Here is a 22,375-nt window from a genome sequence, read left to right on the forward strand (position 1 = left end):
GGCGGGAGGGGTGGTGTTTGGATGGCATAAATACAGGCCGCCTCGTAGAGGAGGCAGCTGGGAGAGACTGAGTGACGTCAGAGCTGTGCTTTGCATCTGCCCTCCTCCTGACGAGCTTCTCTGACCGAGGCTCCTGGGGTGGGCAGGGGCGGCTGTGGAAGGCTCGCCCTCGAGGAGCCGGTGCCCTGCCTACGGGGGTGACTTCCCGTCCCAGAGGTCATCACAGTGGCTGCGGGGTGCAGGCGTCGCTGTCACGCGGCTCCTACGGGGGTCCCTGTCCTCAGGGTGTGAGACACCTGCCGCTCAGGCCTCGCGTTCGTGCGCCGTGAGGAAGGCCGTGCCTGACGCACTTACCCACCGTGACGTTTGGTCACGTGTTTCCCAGTGGGCGTCCGGGTTGCTGTGGGACGTCCCCTGGTTAAGGGTGTCGCCTGGACCTGCCTCCCGGGCTGTGCACCTTCCTCTGGGGTGACTGCCTGTCCTCTTCCTCCAGCCTCCACAGCTGCCGCCCAGCCCTGCCCCCCAGGACCCCCCGGCCCGCTCCTTCGGGGCCCTGCTGCAGGCGGCCTTCCGGAGCGAGGACCAGGCCGCGCTGCTGGACGACGCGGTGCAGGCACAGCTGCGAGAGGCCGTCCCACGTCTGCCCATGCACCACGTCCTGCTGTCCGTGAAGCACGTGCTGCTGTACGTGCGGACCACCGTGGAGCGCTTCCGCCAGGTGAGCGCCTTCTCCACGCGGGCCACACGCCTCCCGGCAGCTAACTCGGTGCCCTGTGCCCGCGGCCGCCCCCCTGGGACAGGCACCCAGGGGTTAGACACGCGTGTTCTCCAGGCCTCACTCGCCAGCCCAGCGAGCCCCTCACTGCCGACGGGGCCACGTGCTGCTGGGCCTGGTCGCTGGGCAGCTGTTGGCGGGACGGGGCCTTCCCACCGCGGTGGCACCGAGGCCCAGCCAGGTCCCTCCTTCGTGCGTTGTCACGCGGTGGCTCAGCAGTGAGCTCCGTCCCTGGCGTGGCTCACGGAGCGCGGGGGCAGGGTGGAGCTGGGCCTGCTCTCGTTGTGGTCGGACAGCCCTGTGCGCTGGGTCAGGGAGGAGGCGGCCACGTCCCGCTGGGAAACCATTGAGGTTAACGGCATTTTCCAAGCAGTTGCCAGCCTGGCCTCGGGCCTTATTACTGGTGGCATCGCACCCCGGTCAGGGAGGGACCAGCGCTGCCTGGTGACTGGCAGCCCTCCCTGGCCTGAGGTTGCCCGGCTCTCCCCACAGCTGGGCAGGGGCGCGGGGCCCCCCCTCCTGCAGCTGCTCCTGGACCTGCTCCGGCGCCTGGTCCTGCACTGCGCGCAGCTGGACGCCCAGAACCGGGAGAAGAGCGAGGCCGCGCGGGCCGAGGCCGAGCTCTTCCTGGACGCGGAGTCCGTGGCCTCGCTGGAGCTGGCCAGCGACACGGTACCGTGGCTCTGCAAGGCCATCCTCACTGGGGGTGGGCGGTTTGCTGCAGTGAATTCAGGCTAAAGCCTGGGACCTGCAGGCTGAGGGGCGCTGCCCAGGGCACGGTCCAGCCCTCAGGGTCGTGCCGGAGGAGATGCGTGACATTGGGGTCCAGCTTTGCCCGGGCCTGGGGGTGGGGGGGTGCTGGGCTCCCCTGAGAAGGGGCTTCCATCCTATTCAGCACGGCGAAGACTTGCACAGAGGCTGCCGGCCCCCCGCTGGCCCCGGGCCCCTGAGCGTGTGCCGTCTCTGTCTTCCAGACACTGGAGGAGGTGCTGGTGGCCACACTCCGCCACCCCACGCTGGAGGGCTGGTTCCTGGCCCTGGAGCGGCAGGCCCTGCCCCCGCACACGCTCAGCCCCATCCTTGCGAAGCTCCTGGGGGCCCACCTCAGTGCTGGGGTCCTGCCGCTGCTGACGGCGAGCGCCCCAATCCTGCACAGCCGCGGGCAGCTGGGCCTCCTGGCCAGGTACTCGGAGGCCATCGCCCAGAGCGTGCTGAGGGAGCTGCGGGACCGGAAGGCGGGCCCGGCCACCGCGCCCCCCAAGGCCCTCCCGCAGCTCGAGGCCCTGCAGGCGCTGCACGCGTACATGGAGGGCGCCCAGCTCCGGGAGGTCACCCTGGCCCTGCTGAGCCTGCCTGCGGCCCACCTGGTGGCCCAGTGGCCCGCGACGTCGGCCGGGAAGGAGCGGCGCCTGAGTGCTCTCGGCAGGACCCTGGTCCAGCTGCTGACCGGCAGCCCCCAGGGCCAGCTGCCGAGCGGCGAGCTCCTCTGGGCCGCCGAGTACGTGAGAGGCTTGGGCGCTCTGCTGCCCACGCTGGCTGTGGACGAGCTGGACGCCGTGTTCCTGCGCTCCCTGCAGAGGGAGCCCGAGCTGGCCGCCGTGGTCGGGGTCGGCCTGCTGGACTACTGCCTGGCGCGGCGCACGCCGGCGGCCCTGGGCATCGCCGCGCTCCTGGTGCAGCGGAGCTGGCCCCACCTGCTGCGGTTTGAGCTGTGGTGCCGGCGGCCGGGTGCGGGGCCCTGCCTGCAGGAGGGCCTGGAGGACGTCCTGCCCCTGGTGCACAGCTACCTCCAGCGCCGGACCCAGGGACACGCCACGCGCCCAGCAGCAGGTACGGGAGGGCGGTGTGAAGTCAGGTGGCGTGAAGTCGGGCGGCGGGTCCACTTGTTAGCTCTGGGACTCCGTGGGCTGGGGTGGTCAGCTCCCTTCCCCAGTGTCTGACCTCTGGAGATGGAGAAAGATGAGAAATTCTCACTCAGCAGTACTGCCCCCTCCCCTGACCTTATGGCTTGAGGGGTCACCCCTACACACCTCCCATCAACTCTCGAGGGGCCACCAAGGAGGACCAGTGTCAGGCCACCCGTGTGGCCGCAGCCCTCACGAGAGTCCTAGAACCTCCATGGGCTCCGTGAGCTCGTCCGCGCGGCTCCACACACCCTCGCATGTGACCACCTCCCCCGTGTCCGCCCAGTGTCCTCTGCTGTCGTCCCGATGCTGAGGAAGGCCCTGTGGCGGCGGCTGCAGACGCGGCTCCTCGGTGCTGACGGGCCCCCGGAGGCTGGGCTGCACGCGGAGATCCTGGCCCAGCTGGTCCCGTTCGCAAGAGCCAAGGACCTGGGTGTCCTCAAGGACCGTTTGCCCAGCTCGCTTCAGACTCCACACGGTCACCGGAGGTGCGAAGGCTGGGCTGTCTGGTGGCTGCTCCCTGGGGCACGCGCGAGCTGGTGAGACGCGCGGTGCTGGTGCGCCGTTCTGGGGGAAGCCCTTTCCTGACGAACCTTCCAGCCATCCTGCTGGCGGGCTCTGACCGTCCGCACCGGGCTCTGACCGTCCGCACCGGGCTCTGACCCGTCCGCACCGGGCTCTGACCCGTCCGCACCGGGCTCTGACCGTCCGCACCGGGCTCTGACCCGTCCGCACCGGGCTCTGACCGTCCGCACCGGGCTCTGACCCGTCCGCACCGGGCTCTGACCGTCCGCACCGGGCTCTGACCGTCCGCACCGGGCTCTCCACCAGGGCGGCCTCAGCCCCTCCCAGGACGGGGCAGTGTCTGACTGTTATTACAACACGTGGGGGGGCGCAGCCAGAGGGTGGAAACCAAGGGTGCTGCTGAGTGCCCCGTGACCTGGCCGGGAACTTCGGTGCCACGGGGTAGGACAGCCTGCCTTGGGCAGAGTCGGGACAGGGTGCCCTCTCTGGTTGCTCTACGGCTCCCCGCTGTACAAGCGCTGGCCCGACCTCGATGTCAGACGGGGGAGGAGGCGGCTGTGGGCCCTGCCTGGGTGGCACAGGGAGCGGGACTCCGCGTGCGCCCGTCGTCACGTCGGGTTGTACTTAGAGCTGCAGCGTGTAGGCGCCGCCTCTGACCCCGAGACCTTGCCTTCTGCTGCAGCTGGATCGTGGCCGACGCTGTCTCGGCCGCCCTGGAGGGGGCGGCGGCGGCGGCAGAGCTGCGCGCCTGGAGAGAGCGGCTGCTGGAGTCCTGTGTGAAGTGGCTGGTCGGGGCTTTCGGCGCCCGGGAGCACGGCCGAGACGGAGCCCGGGGTCAGGAGGCGCAGGTGCTGCTGAGGTTCCACCAGCTGCTGGTAGGTGTCCTGCCTTTCCTGAGCGTCCCGGTCGGATTCCAGGGACAGGAAGGTCGGCCCACTCTTCGCCGGGGCGTGAACGCGGCTGGGGAGCAGGAGGGCCTGTCTGGGAGGCCAGGTGGCAGGTGGCCACCCCCGACGCGGGAGCCGGCGGGGAGGTGGCGTGAGCAGGCACTTGGCGCATCTTCGGAGATGACCTGGCTCTTCGTCGACGCGCAGTCTGCAGTGACGTGAGTCCTGTTGGCCGTGGAGCGTCGAACCGGCCTTGGGCTCCTGGGCCGAGGGCGCCCTGCTGTTAGATGCTGTGGGGTCTGCTGTGCTCGTGTTTCGTGAGAACGTCCGCATCTGTGCGCGTGAGGGTGGTTGTGACTTTAACTCCGTGCAGCGTCCTTGTTCGGTTTTAGGGTCAGGTGGCACTGCCCTCGCCGGGGCTGAGAAGAGTCTCGATGGGTATAAAACCCTGGGTTTTCTGTTTTCCTTGAGCACTGAAAGGGGCCGCTGTGCTGTCCTCGGGCGTGCGTTGTCCCTGATGAGATGGCTGTCGTTCTTGTTTTTGTTCCTCGTAGAGCGCGCCCCTTTTCTGTGGCTGCTTTTAGGTTTTTAGGTTTTTCTTCACGTCGGTCAAAGCAGCTGGGTTACGATGTGCCTGAGAGGAGTTCTCTTCCGGTTTCCTGTGCTTTGAGTTCAGTGCACTTGTCTCTGAGTTTGGAGTTTCTATAGAATTTGGAAATATTCAGCTATTTTTGGCCACTGTGCCCTTCTATTTTAGTGTGGTTTTTAAATGTTGTTTCTACATGGAGATAATTAGCGTTCGGAAGCTGGCGTGAGTTACTCCTCAGGGCACAGTGGAAGTTCTTTTAAAAGTCGTAGACCCTGTGACTTGTGTTGATAAACATGAAGGTTAAGGGAGCGGTAGTGCACTCGGAGGTCATAGACGGAGCAGTGTGTCTGCGTCTTGGGACTGGGACTCACAACATGCATGTCAGCCTTGATCCGTGTGTGATGGGCTGTGGGCACCAGGCCGGCTCACAGGCCCCCGATGGCAGAACCAGGGAAGAGGAGGAGCGTCTTGCGAGTTGGAGATGGAGTGCGAGGAGCGGGCGGGGCCACGGCCCCTGCCATCGTCCGCCCAGCAGGCTGGCTTGGTGACTGAGTGACAGGCTCTGCTCTCTTAGGGGTTTGAGTCCTCAAGGCCTGCTTCCTCCCCCCCCACTTTAGTTTCTCTCTCTCTCTTATTTTCCTTTGTAATGGACCTTTTTCTTTCCCAGGGCAGTTTTAGATTCACAGTGAAACTGAGTGGAAAGTACAGAGGTCCCCTCTGCCCGCCCCCCCCAACACACACAGCCTCCCCCCATCAACACCACACCAGCCCTTTTCTTGTAATTGAAATACGTTTTCTTCGTTTAAAATTGGTTTTGGAGAGAGACAGACAGACAGACATAGGTTTGCTGTCCCCTCACATACGCACTCATTGGCTGATTCTCGGGTGCCCTGACTGGGGTCCCAACACACAACCTTGGTGCACTGGGACGACGCTCTAACCAGCGGTGCTCCCTGCGGGGCCAGGAGTACCTTCTCAATCGTGAGACGGAACCTCTGAGGTCACGGTTGTGTTGACAGATAGCGTCCCTGTGCCCAGACTCCCGCCATGATTCCCGTCCTCCCAGGAAGTCCCGCCTGCGCTCCCAGGCCCTCCCTGCCGCAGCCACTCCTCTGACGTCACGGGAGAGCACGGGGAGGTGTCCTCCACGTCACGGGAGAGCACGGGGAGGTGTCCTCCACGTCACGGGAGAGCACGGGGAGGTGTCCCCTGTGGGGCTGGGACCTGCCCTGGCCCGGCGGGAGGAGGCCTGGTCTTCCCAGGCAGATGCTGTCACGTGTGTGAACAGCGGGAGGCGCCGTGTGGAGTGCAGCACAGTGCTGGCTGGGACAGCGGACAGAGGGGCGGCGGGCAGGGGGGCGGCGGGCGGAGGGGCGGCGGGCAGGGGGGCGGAGGGGCGGCGGGCAGAGGGGTGGCGGGCAGGGGGGCGGCGGGCGGAGGGGCAGCGGGCAGGGGGGCGGCAGACGGAGGGGCGGCGGGCAGGGGGGCGACGGGCAGGGGGGCGGCGGGCGGGGGGCGGCGGGCGGGGGGCGGCAGACGGAGGGGCGGCGGGCAGGGGGGCGGCGGGCAGGGGGGCGGAGGGGCGGCGGGCAGGGGGGCAGCGGACAGAGGACAGCAGCCGCGCCCGGAGTTGGCTTTGCTCCTGGGCGAGCCGGGGAGCCAGCGCAGGGCCCCTCCTCGTGTAGAACAGCCTTAGGAACCCCGTGCGACGAGGAGCGTGGCGGCGTGGCCTGTGAGGTGACTGGCCCACCGTTAGGGAGCAGCTGGAGTTTCACCTCCACGCCTGGTCCCCCCGGGACGCTTCCTGCCTTTCTCGCTGTGTCACGGGCTCGGCTGATGACGGGGTCTCGCTGTCTCGGCTGGTGACGGGGTCTCGCTGTGTCACGGGCTCGGTTGGTGACGGGGTCTCGCTGTCTCGGTTGGTGACGGGGTCTCGCTGTCTCGGTTGGTGACGGGGTCTCGCTGTCTCGGCTGGTGACGGGGTCTCGCTGTCTCGGTTGGTGACGGGGTCTCGCTGTCTCGGCTGGTGACGGGGTCTCGCTGTCTCGGCTGATGACGGGGTCTCGCTGTGTCACGGGCTCGGTTGGTGACGGGGTCTCGCTGTCTCGGCTGGTGACGGGGTCTCGCTGTCTCGGCTGGTGACGGGGTCTCGCTGTCTCGGCTGGTGACGGGGTCTCGCTGTCTCGGCTGATGACGGGGTCTCGCTGTGTCACGGGCTCGGCTGGTGACGGGGTCTCGCTGTGTCACGGGCTCGGTTGGTGACGGGGTCTCGCTGTCTCGGTTGGTGACGGGGTCTCGCTGTCTCGGTTGGTGACGGGGTCTCGCTGTCTCCGTTGGTGACGGGGTCTCGCTGTCTCGGTTGGTGACGGGGTCTCGCTGTCTCGGTTGATGATGGGGTCTCGCTGTCTCGGTTGATGACGGGGTCTCACTGTGTCACGGGCTTGGTTGATGACGGGGTCTCACTGTGTCACGGGCTTGGTTGATGACGGGGTCTCACTGTGTCACGGGCTTGGTTGATGACGGGGTCTCACTGTGTCACGGGCTTGGTTGATGACGGGGTCTCGCTGTCTTGGCTGATGACGGGGTCTCGCTGTCTCGGCTGATGACGGGGTCTCGCTGTCTCACAGGGCTCGGTGGATGATGTGGGCCCTGGCGATTGGCAGCAGTTTGTGAAGACGGGACTCAAGTAAGTCGGTGGCTCTTCCTCTCAGTCCTCCCCCGGGTGTTCTTACTGATCTTAGAGTGCGAGGGCGGGGCGGGGGGAGAAACGTCGATGAGAGAGGAACATCAAGCAGTGTCTTTCCTGACGGGCAGTCGAGCCTCTGGCCCTTCAGCGTGTGACGATGCTCGGACCGCTGAGCCACTGGCGGGCGGTCGGTGTCGGTGTGATGTCTGGTGCGGGGCGCTGCTGGCCCGGCTCGGGACACGTGACAGGCGGACTCCGGTCCTGGCCACCGGGCGCCCGGAGCCGTGCCGCTCGGCTGCAGCCCTCGCTTCCGCGGCTGTTCGCCGTGACGCGGACACGCCTTCCCGCGGGCAGAGGAGCGCGGGGCCGGGTCACAGGCGTGAGACCGCCGAGCGCCAGCACGCGCTGGCGGCGTCTCCGTCCGGCTTCGGCTGCTGTGTGCTTCTAGGACGCCCGCTGCGTGTCACGTGACTCAGTGTCCCCCGTGAGCAGAGCTTCCTCTCCCCAGCAGGAGGCCCTCGGATGTGAGAGGCTTAGTGACTGTTCCCGGTGAAGTAAAATCCCTTTAGGAAGCCAGTCCCCTTCGATGTCACCTCCTAGGTTTCGGTATCAGGACCCCGCTTTTCTGAGGGCGCTCCACGCCGCCACGCAGCTCCTGTACCGGCCCGAGGGCCCCGTGCGCGCGAGGCTGGTCCCGCTCCCTGTGGTCCACATGATGCTGGCCCAGCACTCCCTGTTCCTGCCCACCCTGCTGGCATCCGGGGAGGAGGGAGCCCCCGACGGCCAGGTGAAAGGTGAGGAGACCGTCCACCCTCCCACCTGGGCAGATCCCGGACTCGCCGGCTGCTGGGCTTGGCCGGAGGGAGAGGGCGTGTGTCTGTCACATCCAGGCCCCCGTGAGGCGTCCTGTGACGCAGGCCAGGCAGCGGGGCCGGCCCCTCCCCAAAGCCCAGAGCCCGCTCCCGCCCACGGAGGTGAGTCCTGGTCTGGGCTGTGCTGTGGGCACCGGAGGGCAGGCCTGGGAGGGAGGTGCCCGAGAGGAATCGTGTAGCTGCATGGAACGTCCGATGGGAGGGTGGGAACCTCGGTGCGGGCCGCGTCCCTGCTGGGACTCGGAGAGCCAGGCTCAGCACCCCCCGTCCGGGCCAGTGTGCTTACCTTAGCGCCCGAGAGCCCAGCCTGGCGCAACTGGGGACACCAGGGAGCTGCCTGAGGCCCCGCCCTCCTGCAGCCACAGTCGACACCCCCAAACCATTAGGAGTCCCCGAGGTCGCACACGGCACAGTGAAGAGAGCCTCCCCGAGTCAGTGGGCAGGAAGCGGGCAGGCTGCGCCCTCTGCTCGGGCGGGGGCGGCGTGCAGGGCTGGGGAGGTCGTGGGGAGGGCAGGCGGTGGGGGAGGGGCCGTGGGCTCACACACACTCTCTCACATACACACACACACACTCTCACAAACACTCACACTCACATGCACACACTCACACACACGCACACTCACACATGCACACACGCACACACACGCACTCACACACATGCACTCACACACTCACATACACACACTCACACACTCACACACACTCTCACATGCATGCACACACACTCATACACACTCACACACATGCACACGCACACACGCATGCACACTCATGCTCACACACACATACACATACACACTCACACACATGCACACGCACACACACACACTCACACACTCACTCACACTCTGCTGCTCACGCTGCTTCTCCTCCCAGAGGCGCTGGTGGACCTGCTGGCGGGGCTCGTGCGGCTGTGCCCGTCCGTCTGCGAGAGCAGCCACTTCGCCGTGCTCCTCGGGGCCTACGGCGCCTCGCTCAGCGTCCTGGGTGAGGGGGACCGGCTGATGGGGTGGGGAGGGGGGAAAGGATTCACCTCTCTAACTTGACCTTCAACTGCCCTCCAGACCAGAAGATCTTACTCCTGCTCCGGGCTTACGAACAGAACAACCTGAGCCTCCTCAACTTCAGGTGAGCGCTGGCGGAGGGCCGAGGGGCAGGCCCAGGTCCCCCGTTCCTCTCTGGTTCTCGGGAGCGGGTGGGTGTGGATCCCCGGCTCTCTGGCTCCGCGAGGCCGCCCGCTGGCTGAGCTGTGGGGATCCGGGGAATTAGTACAGGGCGAGGGCTCAGAACAGTGCCTGGCGCATCGCGTGCTCCAGTTAGGTGTCCTCTGTCATCGCCGACACCGTCCCACCCTCACACCAGCATCACTCTCACCCCACCGTCGCCCCGAGTTATGATGGGGATGAAGCGATAGGACCCGTGTGCTGTGCTCAGAACGGCCAGCTGCTCCACACAGCTGCTGCGATGGTCCTTCCGTCATCAGTTCTGCTCCCGTGGGGCCTGTGACCCCGTGCTCTCCCGTCTCCCCCACCCCCCGGCCCAGGGTGCTGCTGTGGGGCCCGTGACCCTGTGCTCTCCTCCCCCCGCCCAGGGTGCTGCTGTGGGGCCCGTGACCCCGTGCTCTCCTCCCCCCGCCCAGGGTGCTGCTGTGGGGCCCGTGACCCCGTGCTCTCCTCCCCCCGCCCAGGGTGCTGCTGTGGGGCCCGTGACCCCGTGCTCTCCTCCCCCCGCCCAGGGTGCTGCTGTGGGGCCCGTGACCCCGTGCTCTCCTCCCCCCGCCCAGGGTGCTGCTGTGGGGCCCGTGACCCCGTGCTCTCCTCCCCCCGCCCAGGGTGCTGCTGTGGGGCCCGGCGGCCGTGGAGCACCACAAGACGAGCCGCAGCCTGGGCAAGTCCCTGTGGCAGCAGCCGAGCGTCGGGGACATCCTCCGCCTGCTGGACCGCGACCAGATGATGAAGACCATCCTCCACTTCCCCCAGAACCGGAGGCTGCTGCCCCCTGAGGTGTGGGGGGCCGGGCAGAGCCACCAGGGAGCACACACCGGCGGGGCGGGGGGGGCATGGAGGGGGCCCTCCGAGGGCTCCACTGTACCCTCAGCTGTAGAGGCCTGAATTACAGGCTGTTTCCTGTTAACTTCTCACTGGGTCACATGTCAGCCACATACACAGGCCCCCTATAACCACTCGGGGCCCCTTATACCCACACAGGACCCCCCTATAACCACTCGGGGCCCCTTATACCCACACAGGACCCCCTAAAGCCACCCGGGGCACCTTATACCCACACAGGACCCCCTATAACCACCCGGGGCACCTTATACCCACACAGGACCCCCTATAACCACCCGGGGCACCTTATACCCACACAGGACCCCCTATAACCACCCGGGGCACCTTATGCCCACACAGGACCCCCTAAACCCACCCGGGGCACCTTATACCCACACAGGGCCTGTATACCCACCGGGGCCCCGTATACCCACCACAGTTACCAGCACTTGTTTCATTTATGACTTGTCCCCCCAAAGGTCATATTAATTCAGGTATAAGCACTAGTTTTTACAGAATCACTTTTTAATGCCCTCGGACATTCCAGGCGGTTTGGCATCTCGAGAGTGGGTGAGCATCCCCGCTGTTACATGCAGGAGCTGGGGCGGGGTTCACACCCGTTTCGGGCTCTCACAGGACACACAGGACCCGATATTCCGAGACGGGAGCCCCGCGGACCTCGATGGCCTGTACGACCCCTGCTTTCTCCTCCACCTCTTCTGTGAGCTGACCAGGCCAGGTAACGGCAGCTGGGGTGGGGGTGCCTGCGGGGCCCAGGGCTGGGATGGACGTGCCTGCGGGGCCCAGGGTCAGGTTTCTCACCACAGCTGTCCCTGTGCAGCTTGTCAGGAAGCTCTCCGCCGCCTTCCCACCTTTCTCCCACTGAGTTTCAGCAAAGCGACAGCTAGCGTTTCAGATACAATTTCAGATACACAGGGACTTTGAAAGTACATGTATTTTTTTATTTCAGAGAGGAAGGGAGGGGGAGAGTGAGAGAAACATTAATGAGAGAGAATCAGTGATTGGCTGCCTCCTGCATGCCCCCACTGGGATGGAGCCCGCATTGCGGGCATGTGCCCTGACCAGGAATTGAGCCGTGACCTCCTGGTTCATAGGTGGACACTCAACCACAATCCATGCTGGCTGGGCTACAGTGATTTGAAAAACATAAAAACACAGCTCTAGCTGGTTTGGCTCAGTGAATAGAGCATCGGCCTGCGGACTGAAAGGTCCCGGGTTCGATTCTGGCCAAGGGCACATGCCTGATTGTGGGCTCATTCCCCAGTGGGGGGCATGCAGGAGGCAGGCAATCAATGATTCTCTCTCATCATTGATGTTTCTCTCTCCCTCTCCCTCTCCCTTCCTCTCTGAAATCAATAAAAATACATTTTTTAAAACATAACTTTATAATGTCCCTCTGTCCTGACGTCCATCCTGATTCTCAGTGACCAGGGCCTTTTCTGAGGTCTCACCGGGCAGCCGTCAGCTGCCGACAGGTTTTGCCTCGGGAAGGAGTGAGCCGCGGAGCTGGTTCTGGTTCTACATGTGTGTTTGGAATTGCCTTTTGTGTCCGGTGGCCTGAGGGTGGGGTCTCGGTGGCTGGTGCAGAGACAGGAAGGAAAGGGGTCCTGTCTGCTCACTGGCCGGCCAGCGGGTGCCGGCCGTGCCTCCCCAGGCTCCTCCCCGCCGAGTACGTGCAGGTGCATCAGCGACCGAGACTCGCTGTTGGTGCTGATTCTCCCTTTTCCAACTTGAAATCGGTCCTGGTGACGGATCGCTGCTCCCCCTGCCCTGCCCGTAGAGTTCCTCCGAGACGCGCAGCCGCCGCTCGCCCGCCGTGTTCACGCGGTGCCACCGGCCTGCGGTGTCTGCGTTGCCCTGGTGCAGCGGCGGGCTGAGAGGCACGCCTGCCCCGTGCGTGGCCGGGAAGACGCTGCTGGCACGGCCTGGCCGCCGGCTCAGTCTGATTCTCTTCCGACGGAACACGGGTGTCCCACAGTCAGAAATACAGGCGACCCTGAGTCACAACCAGTCAGTTTGTTGCTCTGTCTCAGTAGAGCTTTTAGGAAACAGGCAGAGGCTTGGACAACGCTCGATAGAAACAGTAAGGTCAGGACATGCTTTTCTCAGAGTCATACATGTTGCCTTTTCCGGGCCGGGGACCGGGCCCGGGGGCCTTCTGGGGAGGTGACCGGTGAGTGGTCTTGGTGGGAATCTCTTCCTTCGTACAGCCCTGCAGGCCCCGCTGCCTGACCGCGGGGGGAGGCTGCAGAGCATCTGCGGAAGGGTTCGCAGCGGCTTAAAGTGCCAGCCCCATGCACCCGCTCATGCAGGAGGGGAGACTTGTTACGGCACGGAGGTGCATAGACAAAAGCAGAAACGTAAAAACTTTTTTTTCTTTAATATACTTTATTGATTTTTTACAGAGAGGAAGGGAGAGGGATAGAGTTAGAAACATCGATCAGCTGCCTCCTGCACACCTCCTACTGGGGATGTGCCTTCAACCAAGGTGCATGCCCTTGACCGGAATCGAACCCGGGACCCTTCAGTCCGCAGGCCGACACTCTATCCGCTGAGCCACACCGGTCAGGGCTATAAAAACTCTTTAAAAGGAAAAAGGAAACCAGGCTTATAAATATTGCTGTGGGTACCTGTCACCCAGAACCAAAGATGGGAGCATGGCGTTATGAAGCAGTGCCTGGTGGGAGGAAGCAGGATGTCGGGGAGGGGGACACAGCAGGGAAACGCGACGCTGGACAGGGAGACGCCGGCTCAGCACAGTGGCCAGTCCGGCGCGGCTCACGTGGCCGAGGGAAGGCCTGGCCTTCTTCTCACGGGAAGAGCGTGCTGCTCCTTTGGGGTCGCCCTGGTGAAGGCAGCGTGGACGGCGTACAAGCACGTGTTCACTGAAGAGGCGCTGGAGACTCCCCCGCTCGCGTGTGCGGCTAGCGGCAGGGTAGAACCACCGCTGGACCCGGCGGACGTGCTCTCAGCCCCCGGGTTCCCGGGCGTCCCTCCCAGCGGAGACCCGCGCCCTGGAGCTGAGCCCGCGTCCGCCCCGTTCCCATCGCGTGTGAAGCTCAGCCGGCCGGTGCACAGGCCCTCCTAGCACCCCCCCTCCCGCCGTGCGCCGGGTCCAGCTGCTGGACAATCGCGGTTCGACATCAGGCGGACGGTTAGTGTTTGTGCGGCTGCCTGTCTTCCTCATCGCCCCCCGTGGCGGCCGTGGCTGCGGAGCGGGCAGCCGGCTGTTGGCGTGGCAGGGACAGGGACAGAGGCTTTTCCACGGCCAGTGCCGTCCCCACGGAGCGGGCCGACACCTTCAGCTCGATTCACACAGAGCGGCCTGGGCGCCGTGCCAGCCCGGCCGCCAGCCCCCGCCGCCCAGGAGACGGTCAGAGGCGTGAGGAGAGAGAGGTCTTCCCGCCGCAGCGCGGAAGCCCACGAAGCGGGTGCTGCTCATTGGATCAGAGCACGTCCTGGCTGAGCCGTGTCATCTGAGCATCGGGGACCAGGGCCCGAACGCTGTGCGCGAGGTCCCCGGAGCGGCGCCGTCACTGCTGTGGACGGACGGCCTGTAGGCTCAGCAGCCAGGGCCCCTCCTTGGCACGCAGCCACGGCTTCAGACGGACAGGGATGAGCACAGAGCACGGCACTGCCTCCCTCACGGACACGTGGGACCCACCGTCTGGGGAAGGTCGTGACCCCCAGCTGGCACTGCTCCAGTGAGCGTGGCGTTACGTGCCCAGGCGGTTCCCTTCCCCGAGGGGTTCCATCCGCCTGTGTTGGCGGCCGAGGTCATAAGTGCACCCTGAGCACAGCTCCCCGCGCAGTCGTTCACTCCAGTCGGGTGCTTCCTAGGCTCCGGGGGTTGCTCTCCCCCCCCCCCCCCCCCGCCCCGAGAAAGAGGCACTTGTTACGGGAGGACACGCGCCCGTGCCCCACCGGCTGGAGCCCCGGGGTCTTCTGCGTGACCTTCGTCCTTTCGCTTTTCACCTGCTGCTCGGCGCTGACATGGGCCCCGTGGCCGGATGTGCTGAGTTTTGCTTGTTTACCTGGTCTCCCAGCTCTGCCTCTTAACTGGGGCGTGCACGCCGTTCACATTTAACGTGGTTGTTGATACAGTGTTTCCTTTGGCTTTTAGCTACAGTGTGAGTGTGTGTGTGTGAGTGTGTGTGTGAGTGTGTATGTGTGTGTGTGAGTGTGTGTGTGTGTGTGTGTGTGTATGAATGAATGTGTGTGTGAGTGTGTGAGTGTGTGTGTGTGTATGAATGTGTGAGTGTGTGTGTGAGAGTGTGTGTGTGTATGTGAGTGTGTGTGTGAGTGTATGTGTGTGAGTGTGTGTGTGTGAGAGAGTGTGTGTGAGTGTGTGTGTGTGTGTGTGTGTGTTGCTTTAGGGTTTATATGACTAATCAGTTTCTGGCCGTGTCTGGCACACGTGCTGATGTTGGTGAAATGCGAAGGCACTTCGGTTCGCCGTGTCACGCAGCAGTGGGACCGTGTGCCTGCGGAGTAATGATGGCTACGTTTCACTTCCCACAGAACTGGTGGTGGATTGTCGGAAGTTCGTGGATTCCAACGCTCTGGGCCTGACCGCCGCGGCCCTCAGCAGCTACGACCCCCAGATGCGAGCCGCCGCCTACTCCGTGCTGGCGGCCTACTACTCGCACGTGGAGGGGGCCCGGTTCCGCGAGCAGCCCCAGGTGAGTGGGCCGAGGCTGCGCTCCGCCCGGTCTGCAGGCTGAGCTGCCGGGAGACCTCTGTCCCTCCTGCAGGGCAGGCGGGGCGCTGGAGTGGGCTCGCCCCTCACACTCCCGTGGCGCGGTGGGCAACGCGGTTCCATTTCCTGTGGCTCTTTCCTCGGTTTAAACTCAGAGCTTAAGGCGGCCGTTGTCCGGCCACGGTGCCCGGGAGGACGGGAGCAGGTCGGGTCGTCCGGCCTGGAGCCAGGGCTCTCTCCGCCCTCGGCCCCCTGCGCCCTGGCCGTGGGGAGCAGGCGCCCCACCCGCTGGGCTGTGCGGAGGCTGCGGGGGCGAGGCTGGTCACAGCCCGAAGATGCTCTCCTGCTCTCAGGTCCTTTACCTGCTGGACGTCGTCCGGAACGGGATCCGCACGCAGAACATGAGGCTCACCTTCACCGTGGCGCTCTTCGTGGCCAAGGCAGCCCTGCAGCTTCTGAGACCAGGTGCCTCTGGCGGTGCGGGTGACGGTGCGGGTGAGGGTGAGGGTGCCTCTGACGGTGCGGGTGAGGGTGCGGGTGCCACTGACGGTGCGGGTGAGGGTGCGGGTGCCACTGACGGTGAGGGTGCGGGTGAGGGTGCGGGTGCGGGTGAGGGTGCCTCTGACGGTGCGGGTGCCTCTGGCGGTGCGGGTGAGGGTGCCTCTGGCGGTGCGGGTGAGGGTGCCTCTGGCGGTGCGGGTGAGGCGCGTTAGGGCCCCTGTGGGACCTGACCCAGGAAGGCGGAGGGAGAGGCCGGTGCAGGGTGCCCACATCAGACCTCCTGCGGTCACCGGGTCGCTGCGGGCGGAGTCTGCCCCGAGGGGGGGGAGTGGCAGGGGAGGAGGCGTCTGCCCACGTGACCCGCTGCCTCTGGACCAGTGGCCCTGGGCGTGTGGCCCCCTTTCCGGGGAGCCGGTGGGGTGCTGGCCCTGCACTGTCTGGGACCTGGTCGGCGCCGCCCAGGCTGATGGGCGTTTCTGCAGGAACTGAGGATGGGCGGGGGGCGGGGGGGGGGGGAGGTCCCTCCGTGGTTTCTGAGCCCCGGGAAGCTTGTGTGCGGTGTGGACCCAGCGGCGGGCTGCACTCTGCTCGCGGGAGAGCCAGTGGCCTGGATGGGAGCATAGCGCCCGCAGGCGGGTCCGTGTGTGCCCGGTGCCCGCGGGCCCGCTGTGAGCCCTGTGCCCTGTCCCAGAGGACCACATGTACCTGAGGATCAACAAGCTCCTGCTGGCGCACGAGGACCTGAACGTGAGCAAGGTGCCCGGCTTCTTCCCGCTCTTCTACAGCTCGGACGTCCAGGTGAGCCCCCCCCCCCCACCGCGCCTCGGCCGTGTGCGTCCTCGCGGGTCGGGCAGCGCTCGGTCACGCGGGCCTGCGTGTGGGAGTGGGCGTCGTCCATGGCTCATCTCGGGGCAGCCTCACCTGCGCCTCGTGGCGCCCCCGTCCCTGTGTCTTCCCGTGTCTCGGGAGTAAAGGTCACGCGCGTTCGTGGGGCCCCTGCCTGAGCCAGCACCGCTCGGCGCTGGGCGGGACCTGCCCGTCCTCCGAGGTGAAGGTGACGGGAGGGTTTCCGTCAGGAGCGGAGGCCGGGGTGCGGGGTGCCGGGTGCCGGGGTGCCGCCGCGGCGCTGACGGGCGCTGGTCTCCGCAGCACAGCGCCGAGCGGGAGTGGCTGTTCGGGCTCCTGCGGCAGGGCATGCGCGACAAGTACTGCTTCGACCTGTACGCCCGGCGCGGCGTCCTCCCCGTGGTGCTCGCCTCCTTCAGCAGCCCGCTGTGCGGCCCCGCGGCCCAGGTGGGCGCCCGCCCGTCCGCATCCGCCCCTCCCCCCATGTGCCCGCCCCGTCCGCGTCCGCCCCTCCCCCCATGTGCCCGCCCCGTCCGCATCCGCCCCTCCCCCCATGCGCCCGCCCCGTCCGCGTCCGCCCCTCCCCCATGCGCCCGCCCCGTCCGCGTCCGCCCCTCCCCCCATGTGCCCTCCCCGTCCGCATCCGCCCCTCCCCCCATGTGCCCGCCCCGTCCGCATCCGCCCCTCCCCCCATGTGCCCGCCCCGTCCGCATCCGCCCCTCCCCCATGCGCCAGCCCCGTCCGCATCCGCCCCTCCCCCATGCGCCCGCCCCGTCCGCATCTGCCCTTCCCCCTATGCGCCCGCCCCATCCGCATCCGCCCCTCCCCCCATGTGCCCTCCCCGTCCGCATCCGCCCCTCCCCCCATGTGCCCGCCCCATCCGCATCCGCCCCTCCCCCATGCGCCCGCCCCGTCCGCGTCCGCCCCTCCCCCCATGTGCCCGCCCCGTCCGCATCCGCCCCTCCCCCCATGTGCCCTCCCCGTCCGCATCCGCCCCTCCCCCCATGTGCCCGCCCCGTCCGCATCCGCCCCTCCCCCCGTGTGCCCGCCCCGTCCGCATCCGCCCCTCCCCCCGTGTGCCCGCCCCGTCCGCATCCGCCCCTCCCCCCATGTGCCCGCCCCGTCCACATCCGCCCCTCCTATCCCCGTCCGCATCCGCCCTTCCCCCTATGCGTCCACCCCGTCCACGCGCCCGCCCCTCCCCCCACACGCCCGTCCCGTCCGCATCCGCCCCTCCCCCCACACGCCCGCCCCTCCCCCATGCGCCCGCCCCGTCCGCATCCGCCCTTCCCCCTATGCGTCCACCCCATCCGCATCCGCCCCCAGGTCCATGCGCCCGCCCCTCCCCCCATGCATCCGGAGCCCCGGGTCCACGTGGTGTGGCCATCAGCACCCGCTGGCTTGGTCCCGGTTTCAGGGTTGGGTTCTGGAGATCCTGCAGAAGGCCGCCCGCGACGCCAGGGCCGCCTACGCGCTCCTGCGGGACTACAGCCTCCTGACGTGGGTCCTGCACGCACTGGAGGGCAGGTGAGCCGGTGCAGGCGGTTCTGGCGAGGCCTCTGCCCTGGGCTTGCAGACAGCCGCCCTCTCGCTGCACCCTCATGTGGAGAGGGAGGTGGGAGAGGGCGCGAGAGCTCTGCAGTCTCCTCCTGTCGCCAGGGCACCAACCCCGTCGCGGCCCCACCCCATGACCTCATCTGAGCCCACCCACCTCCCAGCCCCGCGTGGGGTTAGGGCTTCCACAGGAACGGGGGGAGGGCACTGCCCGCCGAGCTGATCTAAGTCCTCGCCGGCTCCTGAACTGGAGGACGGCCCCGTGCAGACAGCACTTCCTGCGGGAAGGTCCACGGCACACCTTGCTCGAATAGACTCGCCCGGGCGGCCAGGCCCTGTGCGTCCTCAGGAGCATCTTTCCCTCTCTGGGGGGGGGGGGTGCCTGCCTCTGGAGTGCTCTCGGCACCGGCTTGCAGACGCTGCCCGGGGCGGCCGGAGGCTGCTGGCGGCTGGGAAAGGCGTTCTCCTGTAGCCCGGCGGCGGCCGCGGGACTGCTCTCTGCTGGGCCCGGGTGGTCGGGGTGAGGAGGCGGCCGCGCTGCGTGAAGTCGGGGGTGTGGCCGCGCCTGCTCCTACTTGGACCCTGTGCCCGTGGGGGGCTGCAGGGGCTAAGCAGGTGGAGCTGTGGGGCTGGGACAGCCTGCTGAGGCCCGCCCGAGGGACTGCCACCGCCTCGGCCTCGCTCCGGGTTCCGCCCCCTCGAGGTGCCAGGGAAGGGGAGTGACCGCGGGCTGTGTTCGTCCAGGTTCCTGGAGACGCATCTGCTGTCCGGCATCATCGACCTGCTGCACACTCTGTGGGTGACCAACCTGGGGGGCAGGGGGGCGGAGGCAGGCAGCCTGCCGCCCGGCCCTCCCGGAACCCAGAAGCCGCCGAAGCTGCTGGCCCTGCACCTGGTCAACGAGTTCCTGTACGTCCTGCTTGCGCTGGCGAAGCACCTGAGGTATGCCCGGCCTCGGCCGCCCCTCACTGCCACGGTCCCCGCTCCGCAGGTGGGCTCCGGCAGAGCTGTGCCGAGCGGGGGACGCCGGGAAACCCGTCGTCGCTGCTTCCTCCCCCACGTCAGCCTCGTGGGCTCCTCGCGGGCCTGGGAACTAACGCCTGCTGTCCGCCTGCTGTCCGGGTCCCTGGCAGGAGCCCGTCCCCCGACACCTGAGTCCAGCCTCGGGGTGTTCTGAAGAGAACGTGACCCGGGACCTTGACCTAAGAAAGGGCAGGTCTTCCCCAACCCGCCTCCGCCGCCCGCCGCCCAGGCTCCTGGTCCAGGCACCTCCGCCCTCGGTCCCGGGCGGGACATCGCTCTGCGCACGCGCCCTGAGCGGGGACAGGGTGCTGGCTGGACCCACACCGGCTGTGGCCTCAGCACCGAGACGTGCTGGTCACGAGCAGGCCTTGGGTTTACGTCTGAGCCCGCGAGGCAGTGCAGGGCGCCCTGTCTCCGAGGGCAGTGAGCGTGCCCGGGGGACCCCTGACCTTCGGGCTCTCTGCCCAGCTGTCCATCCGCCGTGGTTTCCGGAGACATTCCGGCCCTTCCTGCCCCCACCCCACCCCCCCGCCCCCAGCGCTCGCCTCCTGCCCCCCGTGCGGTCCGGTGTCTGTTGTAAAGGGCGCGGCTGGTGGGCGGCCTGTGCGCACCTCGCTCGGGGGCGGTGACGGCCACCGTCCGGGCCGCGGACGAGGCAGCTGTGCTCAGCGCGTCCCTCTCCCCACAGGCCCTCCCTGGCCTCCGCGCAGCTGACCAGCTTCTTCGGGGCCCTCGACGCGGTGCTGCGGTGCCGGGCCTCCGTGCTGCGGGCCTCCCGGGACATGGGCCGCCTCACCGGGAACGAGACAGTGCTGTCCACCGCGGACGCGCTGCTCCTGCTGCACAAGTGGGGCCTCGTCGCGCGGGACGGCGAGCTGCAGGGGGCGCTGCGGGCCGCCGCCGAGAAGCTCCGCGCCAGGGACCTGCTGAGTGCGTGCGGCAGTGCCATCTCGTCTCCCACCCCTCACCCCGAGCAGCCCCATCCCCCCCTCTCTGAGCAGCTTTCCCTAAGTGGGTGAGGCGTAGAGACCCGGGTCCTCGTGGCCGCCTAGAGGGGACACAGGGTCTTGTGCCCCACCAGGGAGCCCCCTACTACAGCAGCGGCGCCAACCCCAGACCAGGGCTAGGCGCTCGCTGTGCCCGGGCAGCGTGGCCTCTGAGCTGCCCCTCTGCCCGCCCCTGCACTGCGCCAGCCCGGTCTGCAGGGGACAGTCTCACCGTTCTCTCTCTCTCACAGAAATGCTCAAGGACGGGAACAAGCCCACGGCGCCAGCCCGAGGCCCTCGGGGCCGGAGGAGGAGGCCTGGGGAGGCGGAGGAGGCAGCCAGCCCCGAGCTGCAGCCGTCCAGCTTGGAGACGTGCAGGGGCCTCCTGAGGTCCATACTGACCCACTGGGGGCCTGTGTTCCCCAGCCCTGCGCCCACTCAGGGGCCCTCGGACCCGGCCACCCCGCACAGCCCTGTGTGCACCGTCGTCGCCCTGGTGGTCAGCTGGGTGCTGCGCACGGCGACCGAGTGCCCGCTCAGCGGGGCTGAGGCTGCGGGCCTCCTGCGCTGGCTTCGGGGCCACGTGGTGGGGCAGCCGGAGGTCGTGGCCCAGCTCCTCGGGGACGGCGCGGTGAGGAGCGGCCTGTTCAGGCTGTACAGCCGGCTCTGCACAGAGGGGCTGGCGGGGCCCGAGCTCAACGCGCTGATGCTGCCGCTGGCGGCGGCCCTGAGCCCCTCGGGGACACCCCTCCCCCCGGCTGTGGAGACCCTCCACCTGGCTGCCCTGGACGACAAGGAGGAAGCCACGCGAGGTGATTCTGGGGAGGCCGTGGGCGGTGGGGGGTGGGAGCAGCCCCAGCACAGGCTTGGGGACCGTGGGCCTGGCCATGCGGGGGGCCGGGCCTTCGCATGCGGGGAAGCCTTTAGTGACGCTCATCACAGTGGGGGTGCTCGCCCAGACCTCCAGTCCCCCCAGGACTGTCCCTCCCTGCAGGCCAGGGTCTTTCCCAAGTGTCTGCCGTTTCCCAAACAGAATTACATTCCACATCGTGGCCAGGTGCGTGTGTGTGCATGAGTGCATGTGTGTGCACATACATGTACATGTGTGCACGTGCATGTATATGTATACATGTACATGTAGACACGCACCGTTGCCATGTTTGGCATTTGGCAGCTGCCTAGGAAAGGTTTGCACGTGCGTGTGAGGGAATGGAGGTGTTGAAGCCTGGGGGAGGGCACGCGGGGCCGTGGCACCTGCACGTGGTCCCTCTGCCTGAGGCTGGCCCTTCCCAGGACGCGGGGAGCGGAGGGGGAGCCGGGAGCGGTGGGCAGCCCGCAGGTGGGCTCACCTGGGAGCGGTGACTGTCCTCATCCGGCCGCAGGTGGGGACTGGGCGGGGGGCGCGGAGACCAAGAGGCGACAGGCCTGCAGCAGCGTTTCCTGCGTCACAAATACAGAGAGACGGGTCCTCAGGGAGCAGGAACGAGGAACCCGCAGTTAAGCGGAGGCAGAACGCGTTTGCTTTACACACCTGCCCGCTCGGTGGCCGCCGGCGTGGGCCCGGTTCATCGGGCGCTCAGGAGGCCGTGCCCGCGAGGGTGGCTGACGGCTCTCTAGCCGCGGAGATCCGCGTCCTGACGGCCCCGTGTCCTCCCCAGCCTCCGCCGCCTTCCTGCTGTCCCTGTTCATCCAGGACGTCTGGCTGGGGGCCCAGCGGCCAGACACCCTCCTCGCCCACGTCCAGATGGTCCGTGAGGCTGCGGAGGGCGCACCAGGCGCGGGCCAGGAGCCCATCGTCGGGCTCTGCGAGGACCTCGCCGCCCTGGCCCCGGACGCGTGACGCCCCCGCAGGCTCTGGGAGCCCACGAGGCGGCAGGGATGTGTGCGGTGCCGGGCTCCTGGAGGAAAAGCTCACTATTCATTGGACAGGAAACAGACTGGAGGGACTGCGTGGGGCGGTCAGCGTGACGGTGCCGGGCTCCTGGAGGAAAAGCTCACTATTTATCGGACAGTAAACAGACTGGAGGGACTGCGTGGGGCGGTCAGCGTGACGGTGCCGGGCTCCTCCGGGGCCACAGGCCCGCACAGCGATGGGTGGGCCGCCTTTTCTCGTTCCTCGTTCTTAGAGGAAATTCCTCCCAGCGAGTGGCACTGAGCACGCGGGGGTTCCTGTGCAAAGCTAAAGCTGAACGCCCACAGACGTGTCACGTAAAATAAAAGGGCACGGACGGAGACGCTCAGGGTGGTTTGTGGTGACCGGGACACGGCTCCGTGTAACTGTCACAGGGAAGCTCCCGCCGCCGTTTAACTCATTAAATCCACGGGGGCTGCTCGGAACCTCATGGGTGCAGTCACCTGACCTCTGCTTAGGAAGGCAGCCTGTATTTTTAACTTGATAATAAATGTCTATTTTTGTTAAGTTTTTGTGTTTTGCTTAATTGACGTTAAAAGCTGGTTT

At 66.9% G+C, this 22,375-nt stretch overlaps 1 protein-coding gene across 5 annotated transcripts in view; it reads left to right on the top strand.

Moving 5' to 3' along the window:
* The window catches only part of URB1 (URB1 ribosome biogenesis homolog), a 48,059-nt gene extending 25,730 nt beyond the window's left edge, over positions 1-22,329 (top strand). For 2 of the 5 annotated variants that reach the window (XM_080655032.1, XM_080655033.1), the window contains 20 exons: positions 494-718; positions 1,268-1,447; positions 1,750-2,605; positions 2,966-3,167; positions 3,887-4,079; positions 7,308-7,366; positions 7,967-8,160; positions 9,116-9,226; positions 9,304-9,367; positions 10,071-10,242; positions 10,924-11,026; positions 14,830-14,990; positions 15,361-15,472; positions 16,200-16,306; positions 16,658-16,801; positions 17,772-17,881; positions 18,653-18,850; positions 19,620-19,861; positions 20,169-20,729; positions 21,576-22,329. In XM_080655032.1, the coding sequence (XP_080511158.1) occupies positions 494-718; positions 1,268-1,447; positions 1,750-2,605; positions 2,966-3,167; positions 3,887-4,079; positions 7,308-7,366; positions 7,967-8,160; positions 9,116-9,226; positions 9,304-9,367; positions 10,071-10,242; positions 10,924-11,026; positions 14,830-14,990; positions 15,361-15,472; positions 16,200-16,306; positions 16,658-16,801; positions 17,772-17,881; positions 18,653-18,850; positions 19,620-19,861; positions 20,169-20,729; positions 21,576-21,757 (4,176 nt within the window). In that variant the 3' untranslated portion in view covers positions 21,758-22,329. Of the gene's footprint in view, positions 1-493; positions 719-1,267; positions 1,448-1,749; positions 2,606-2,965; positions 3,168-3,886; positions 4,080-7,307; positions 7,367-7,966; positions 8,161-9,115; positions 9,227-9,303; positions 9,368-10,070; positions 10,243-10,923; positions 11,027-14,829; positions 14,991-15,360; positions 15,473-16,199; positions 16,307-16,657; positions 16,802-17,771; positions 17,882-18,652; positions 18,851-18,899; positions 19,170-19,619; positions 19,862-20,168; positions 20,730-21,575 lie in introns of those variants that run through there. The other 3 variants (XR_013959866.1, XM_080655034.1, XM_080655035.1) reach the window with 3 other exon arrangements.
* The last annotated feature ends 46 nt before the right edge of the window (positions 22,330-22,375 follow it).

Source organism: Plecotus auritus (genome assembly GCF_963455305.1).
Source record: "Plecotus auritus genome assembly, chromosome: 2".
Classification (NCBI taxonomy): domain Eukaryota; kingdom Metazoa; phylum Chordata; class Mammalia; order Chiroptera; family Vespertilionidae; genus Plecotus; species Plecotus auritus.